The sequence below is a fragment of the Crocodylus siamensis genome, chromosome 14, assembly GCF_052110815.1.
Source record: "Crocodylus siamensis isolate JL-2025a chromosome 14, ASM5211081v1, whole genome shotgun sequence".
Classification (NCBI taxonomy): domain Eukaryota; kingdom Metazoa; phylum Chordata; order Crocodylia; family Crocodylidae; genus Crocodylus; species Crocodylus siamensis.
Genome location: NC_143408.1, coordinates 28,297,247 through 28,304,505, shown reverse-complemented (window position 1 = coordinate 28,304,505; position 7,259 = coordinate 28,297,247). Strand labels below are relative to the sequence as shown.

The window sequence follows — 7,259 nt, the reverse complement described above, 5'->3', positions numbered from 1 at the left end:
GGAGAGCCGAGGAATCAGAGACCCAAAACTGGCAGCGGCAGAGCAGGAGCCAGGCCAGCGCCCCCGGCCCAGCCCCTTCCTGGCCACCGCGCCTCGCTGCGCCCGGCAGCCCCGGCTCCCCCAGCCAGCCCCGAGCCCGGACGCCCCCGTGCGCGCCGCGCCGTGCCGCGCCCCAGCCCCTGACCCGCGGTCCCCGCCAGGCTCTTCTCTGTTGTCATTTCGTGTCCTGGGGAAGTGCTTCAGCCCCCCCAAGCCCGCGCTATGCTCGTCTCCACTGATCTACTCGGGCTAGTCCAGAGGGGCAAACCTCCCCTGCCGGCCAGCAGCCCAGCGGCTCGCTCCCCCTCTGCGTCAGCTCCCGTCGGCCGAGGGCACCTGGCTCAGGCGCCAGTTCAAGGGCCCTCCCGGCCCGGCCTCCCGCTCTCCCTCCTGAGGCTGCTGGTAGAAGCCCAGGCAGAGCCTGGGGCTCCTGGAGCCAGGGGAAACCGAGGCCCTGGCCCCCCGCCCCTGCGGCTGGCGGCATCGGCCTGGGCCAGGGCTGGCCCCTGCCTGCTTGCGCCAGCCCCGCAGCTCTGAAGCGGCCCCTAGCCGGGGTCCCCGCCGCGGGCCAGCACGGCCGCAGTGTTGCTGCCCCGGGCCCGGCTCCCCCTGCGCCCCGGCAGAGGACGGCGCTGTGCCGCCAAGCCCTGGAGCGGTGCCCGGCTGGCGAGGCAGGGAGGCTGACCCTTTGCACGGTGTGGATCCAGTCGAGGTAGGCCTTCACGTTGGCGTAGACGCCAGGGGTGTTCGCTTCGCCGCAGCCTTGGCCCCAGCTGACGATCCCCACCACGTGCCAGCGCCCCTGGTCGTACAGCAAGGGGCCACCGCTGTCCCCCTGGAGAGACAGAGGCCAGCGTGAGCTGTGCGGGCTGAGCTGCTCCGCGTGCACAGGGCACCCCGGGGAGGCGGGAGAAGCGCCCACCTGGCAGGCGTCGACACCGCCTTGCAGCAGGCCGGCGCAGAGCATCTTCTCCGTGATCTCACCCTGGTAGGCGCTGACGGCGTTGCAGACGCTCTGGGCAATCAGCTGGATCTCTGCCTGCTGCAGCACGGGGGAGAGCTTACCTGCATAACACACGCTCCCTCCGTGAGAGCCTCCCCTTTCCCCGGGGCACGGCGGGGGGCAGTCTATCTGCTTGCCCTGCCCCTGCCCACGCTTCCTGTCTGCACCTGTCACCCGGGAGGGTGCAGGGGCGGTGCGGAGCTCCGGGACCACGGCAGCAGGCGCTTGCTCTGCTCGCCAGTCCGTGCCCATGCTGCTGCTCCACTTCTCGCCCGGGTTTGTCTCTGCTGCTGCGTCCTCCCCTGGCCCCTTCTGAGCTAAGGCACCTCTTCCTCCTCCCTGAGCCATTAGCTGGGCCCTGCTCTGCTCGGGGCCAGCAGGGCTGGTGCCTGCCCTGAACGCCACGGAGGCCGGGGGACGCCCCTCGGGCCCCAGAGCCCACTGGCCTGAGGCTGTACCAGGCTGTGACCTGGCCGGGGTCCCAAGACTCAGTGCAGGACCTAGGCGGTGCTTTCCTGGACCCCGGGAGGAAGGCTTTGGCCTGAAGCTGGTGAATCCCAGACCAGCCCCAAACACGACCATGCAGCGGTGCAGCCACGGGGCTGGCAGCTTTCACTGGGGGGCAGAGGGGCTCACCGTTCCTCCTGGTGTAGCCCCAGCCTGTCACCCACACTGGGGTGCCCGGGTTGAGGTCCTCGTCGAAGAAGGGCAGGCACACGGGCTTGACCACGCCTGGAGCCGGGAGGACAGGGAATAGCAGCCTCAGGGGGCAGGAAGGGAGTCCTGGACCCTGGCTGTTGTGCCCCAGCACGGGGGGGATCTGGACCTCGGGCCGGGGTACGTGTGCTGGGGTTGTGGGCCCCAGGTCAAGGCAGAGGGGTCTGTGCTGCCATGACGAGCCAGCCAGGGCACGTGGGATGTCGGCCTGCCTGCACACCTGGGCGTGCTCATGGCTGACACCAATCCCATTTGAATGGGGCCCTTTTCACTCGGGTGCAGGCAGAGCCGTGGCAGAAGTCACCCCACGCTCCCCCCCCCACCTGCCCCGGTGCTGACGGGCATGTGGCCAGGTGACGGGGAGCCCGAGGGCATGGGTGGCTCTGGCCTGGGGGCGCTCGTGGCCAGGCAGGGCTCCGGGAGTCGTTGTCCACCTGACAGGCGCAAGGGCGTCTGCAGCTTGACCAGGGCGATGTCGTCTCCCTGGGGGATCACAGAGGTGCCGTCCGGGACAAAGACCTTTTCCACTAGGGCAGTGTTGGTGTTGGCGTTGGCACTGGAGAGCAGCTCGGAGCCGGCCTGCACGTGCCAGCTCTGCGTCTGCCGGTTGGTCCTGTGCAGACGCAGTGAGATGCGGCGTTGGGCGCAGGGTGGGAGAGGCTCCCTGCACGAGTGCCGCGGCCCCAGGGGCGCACGCGGTCGGACTCACTTGAAGCAATGTGCCGCGGTGAGGACCCAGCGTGGGCCAATGATGCTGCCACCGCACATGTGCTCCCTCTGGTACTGCAAGCTGACCTGCCACGGCCAGGCCTTGATCGTGGCCCGCTGCCCCCCAAGGATGCGCGGGGTCCGGAGGCTTTCGCCGCAGCCTGCAGCCAAACGGGGGAGAGATGGCGCTCAGCGCTGCCCTCTGCGCAGGCAGGGGGACTCCCCGCGGAGCTGGGCCCTGGCAAGGTCTTGGCCCGTGCAGGGCTGGTCAAATGCTCTAGGACTCTCAGTGCTGGCGACGGCGTCACACTTACCGGAGCACGTGAGCGAAACGCGGGAGCCTGAGAGGCACTGCCTGGAAGGCAAAGCAAAGTGTCCTGTCAAAGCCGCGCTGCTCACGGTGCCCCCCGCCCCGGGCTGCCAGGGCAGATGCCAGCCTGCGCACTGGGCAAGCTGGGGCCTGGCGAGGTTGCACGTGCTCTGCGGGACAGAGGCAGCTGCAGCGCTCTGACCTGGGCCAGCCATGGTACGGCCTGTGCAGCTGCAAGCCCCCCGGCCGCTGCAGCCCCTGGGGAAGTTGCTGTCCCAGTGTCCCCGAGCTCCCTGCCATCTGCCTGGCTGCACCAGGCCTGGGTGCCGGCGAGCACCGCGGGGCTGGAGTGCCCTGAGGCCGTGCTCACTGAGAGTACGAGTGCCTCCCAGGTCCTGTCCGAAGGAGCCAGCTCCTCCGGCCACTCCCCAGGACATGTGCTACGGCCATCCCAGGGGATCTGGTCCTCGCCTTCCCGCTCACCTGCTCGTGTCCTGCACGTGGAGGCTGCCGTTGCTCAGTGTCACCTCTCGGAAGGGAAAGCCCCGCACGTCCACCGTGTCCACGGCCTGGAACGTGGGGACGCTGAAAGGCACGGAGGGGTTCACCGGTCTGGCTGCCTGTCACCACAGGGGCTGCGACCAGGGGAGCCAGCAGGGAAGGTCCCAGCACGTGGCTGTGCTGCTAGGATGCACGGGAGCATGGCACAGATGTTTCCCATGAAAACTCAGGGCTGTCACTGCTCCATGCGACACAGCTCCCTGGTCCTAGCAACCTGGCCTGGTGCCCTCAGCTGAGCAGAGCCGGGGCCCGGGGCTCACGGCTGTGCGAGAAGACGGGAGCCCACAGCACGGGCGGAGCCTGCCCCGGGGTCCCCTCCTGGTCCGTGGGGCTGTCTGAGCCTGAGACAGCACCTGTGCGGGGGGCGCTCGCAGAGGACGGGGCCACGGCGGTGTGTGGGGGGATGTGCTCGGGATGCAAATCGTGATGGAAGGGGGTACGGGATGCACAGGCCAGCTCTGCTTCCACCTGAGCCGGAGCAACCCCTCCAGGCTTGCAGCTTGGGAAACAAAAGAAAGGGCCCAGCTGGAAGGGGAGGGAGGGCAGGAACAGCCAGGAAGGCAAAGAGTAAAGCATCCCCGTGGCCACGAGCGCCACGGACTTGGAGACGGAGCTGTGCCTCAGCCCGGGGGTGAGTGCCGCAGTGGCGGCTCTCGCTTGCTCAGCAAGCTGTCACGCTGCCAGGCCGGCTCCGGGCCGCAGTGCGGAGGAGCTCGGAGCTGCGGGGCCGCCGGGCAGAGGAGCGGAGGCCTCCCCGCTCTGGGTGGTAAGGACGGGAGGTGGGTGCCCTTCTCCTGGCAGCTTCTCTGGGCGCTTAGCCGGGCTCCACCAAGGAGCCTGCCGCAGACTCGGGGAGAGGCGGAAACCTCTCTGGCATCCCGCTTGTGTCACGAGTTGTGCGTGTCCTCGTGTTCCCTGACCCACTGGTGGCCCAGGGGTTGTGCCAATGAGCACTCGGCACAGCCGTGCTAGTTGCGTGCCCCCACGTGCTTCAGGGGAAGGGCTGTGAGCTCCCGGGGAGGGCCTGGAGACAGGGCAGAGAGGCTGGGCTGGCAAAGCAGCTCCGTGCCCCAAGCCCCTGGTCAGTGCAGGTGAGGTGTGCAGGCTTTTCCTTGACTCCCTCGGTCCCGGCCTCATGGGACCAGGTAAGGGTCAGCTTGCGCCTTTATGCCTGGAGGCACGAGCCTGGCCGCTTGGGCAGCAGAAGGGAAACCAGCAGCCCCCAGCCCCGGCGATGGAGCAGGCTCTCCTGTGGCCAGGGTCAGGACCGTGGGGCTCCCGTTGGCTCGGGGCGGGGGGCACCCCACGGTCATAGTTGTGCTGAGTCTGGGGTACAGCGGCGGGGGCCAGGATGCTGGGGGGGTGGAGGGTGCACGACGGGCCCAGTCTGGCTCCCGCTGCTCCTGCCTGACGCTCAGGGGGAGCACTTGGCAGGGTGTCACGAGTGTGCTGGGTCTCTCACCTTAATGGGAGGGCGGGGCAGGGCATTTTGGGAGTCCCATGACTGATCATGTGAGGAAAATGGGGCATAAAAGGCAGGGTCTGGCCCTGGCTTGGGCACTGCCCCAGGCCGAGGGAATTGCAGCTGGGGCGGGCAAGAGCCTGGGGCAGTGCCGGGAGCCCTGCTGCAAACCTGGGGACTGGCTTCAAGGGGGAGAGCGGGGCTGGCCGGGAGCCCAGGAGGGGAAGGCACAGGGCAGTGCCCCTGCAGCAGAGGCGTCCCAGCCTGTGCACGCAGGAGTGGGCAGGTGTGTGCATCGCGTGTGCGCACTGCAGGGGCTGCCTGGGGCTGGGAGGCCGAGGAAGGGCTGGTGCGAGGAAGGCTGGGCTGCAGGGCACAGACAGCTTCCCTGCGGCCCCGACCTGGCAACGGGTGTTAGGGCTCTCATACCCGCCTTACCCAGAGTATGTGGGGCAAGTGGAAAGGGCCGGGGGGGCACGGGTACCTGTCGTAGCCCAGCTGCTTGCAGGCCGTGCTGGCCAGCGTCAGATTGAAGTTATCGTGACATGCCCAGAACCAGACTCCGGTCTCCCGGTTGAGCACTTGCAGGGTGGATCCGTCCTTGGACACTCGGACTAGGGGGAAGTGCAGGTGAGCTCCGTGGCGGGGCTGCCACCAGCCGGCTGCAGCGCAGTGCACGGGGCCCCGGCAGGGCCCGTTGTGCCCGGGCTGGTGACTAAATGCAGCAAGGAGCTCTGCCGGCCGCCCCCGACACACCCCGGGCAGCCCCGGCCCACGCTCACCTCCCAGTGAGGGGCCGAGCGGGATGCGCTGCACGCAGCGCTCCTCGTCCTCGCCCCAGAAGCAGTCTGTCTGCTCGTCGCACAGCTGCTGCAGCGGGATGAACTTGAAGGTTTTGCTGCAGAAGAAGTAGTAGCGCTCCACCAGCCCCTTGACTGGGGGAGACGGGGCAGTGTCACCCTGGCCTGGCCATGGGGACTGGGCTGAGCCCTGCCCGGCGCACTGCCAGGGGCGAGGTGTTGGCCATGCTGCCTCCACCAACTTGTGTGGGGCTGGGAGGCCTGGGGCTTCTTCCCACGGGTGCTTGCCAGGGCAGGATTAATTTGCACTGAGCAATCCCCGCTCAGCTCAGCGGGGCACACCCACCCACCTGCCAGGGACTACGCAGGCGGGGACAGGCCCAGGCTCGAACAGAGCCGCCCTGCCCCAGGAGCTCACCCTGCCGCCCCTTGGCAGCCAGAGCGGGGCTGCAGCAAGGAGTGACCTGTGCTGTGCCAGCCCAGGGGAGCCCCCACCCCTGCTGCACCTTGGCCTGAGGAGCCCCCAGTTTTGGGGGCCCGTATGAAGTTTGCAGCCTGGCCCAAGCTCTGCCCAGCTCGTACTGGCCTCGTGATGGCTCTTGGCGCCGAGCTGCAGGCAGGGCTGCGCTGGCGTTTCTTCCTGGAGCACAAAGGGAGGGCAGCAGCGGTGCGGCCCGGACTGCCTCAGCTGGGCGCATGGAGCGGGGCAACACGCAGGGCCTTACTCAGGAAGGCGATGGCGACGAGGGTGGCAATGCTCAGCACAGCGGCGATGATGGGGATGCCGAATCGCTTGAAGGCCTGCAGCGCGGCCGAGGGCTTGTCTGGCAGCTCGGGACCTGCAACGGAGAGCAGGCCGTGGGCGCCTCGCCGCTGGCTCGCCTGGCATACAGCCACATGCAGAGCCCGCACCTGGGGTCCTGGGGGCATTACCTCTCCGCAGAGGCTGCGCGGAGTCCGGGTCCTGAAAAGCAAGGGGAAGAGCAGTCAGGGAGCAAAGAACGTGTGAGCTGCTGTACAGGGGCAAGGCACAGGTGCGAAGGGACAGACACTTGTGCAGAGGGATCCGTGCGCCGCTCCTCTCCCCCCCAGCTTCCAGCACTCGGGGGCTGGGGAAGTCCTAGCCCTGACACTCCTCTTTATTGCTGTCCCATGGGAGCCTGGCCGAGCCCCTTTGGCACCTGGCTAGACCACCAGCCTGCACAGCCCTCTGGCAAGGAGTCCCACAGGTTAATGCAAAACCTTCCCTTTGCCTTCAGATCGGCGAGCTGAGAATTTCACTGCCCCCCGCCCCGGGTTACAGTACCATAAGTTAGTGGCAGTAAACCCTTGTTACTCCCTCCACGCTGTTCGTGCTTTTACAGGTCTCCATCCTATCGCCCCTCAGTCGCCTTCCCTGAGCCAGGAGTCCCTGCCCATTGAGCCTGAAGATGTGGATTGCAGCTGGAAGGCAGAGCTGGAGCTGGAGCCCGGCAAGGCCTGGCAGGGGGCTTCATGCCCGGATGCAAAGACCTCCACCCTCGGCTCCACAAGAGCCCGGGGGCACGTGGTTTCTGAGGTGAGGGACCCCCCGTGGGGCTCTGCGCGGGGCCCTGATTCTGCACTCGCCCCATTGCCAAACGCCCTGTTGACGTCCCGCTCACCACCGCAGGCGCCTCA

At 68.0% G+C, this 7,259-nt stretch overlaps 1 protein-coding gene across 1 annotated transcript; it reads right to left on the bottom strand.

The window, feature by feature from the left end:
* Positions 1-351: 351 nt before the first annotated feature.
* Positions 352-6,972, bottom strand: TMPRSS4 (transmembrane serine protease 4). The gene is made up of 13 exons (XM_090026932.1): positions 6,937-6,972; positions 6,534-6,564; positions 6,326-6,439; positions 5,583-5,735; positions 5,285-5,414; positions 3,261-3,362; positions 2,782-2,822; positions 2,469-2,628; positions 2,194-2,372; positions 1,679-1,774; positions 962-1,104; positions 615-874; positions 352-469 (listed from the first exon to the last, which is right to left on the bottom strand). The coding sequence occupies exons 1-13, from the start codon at positions 6,970-6,972 to the stop codon at positions 352-354; spliced, it is 1,563 nt and encodes a 520-aa protein (XP_089883058.1).
* Between the last annotated feature and the right edge of the window lie 287 nt (positions 6,973-7,259).

Bases quoted from the DNA above. Each gene is read 5' to 3' on its own strand.
- TMPRSS4 (XM_090026932.1), bottom strand. From the start codon at position 6,972: ATGGAGACCTGTAAAAGCACGAACAGCGTGGAGGGA. The intron at 6,440-6,533 runs GTAATGCCCCCA...TCTCCGTTGCAG, and splicing joins CGCGCAGCCTCTGCGGAGAG to GTCCCGAGCTGCCAGACAAG. The intron at 2,629-2,781 runs GTAAGTGTGACG...GTTTGGCTGCAG, and splicing joins CGTTTCGCTCACGTGCTCCG to GCTGCGGCGAAAGCCTCCGG.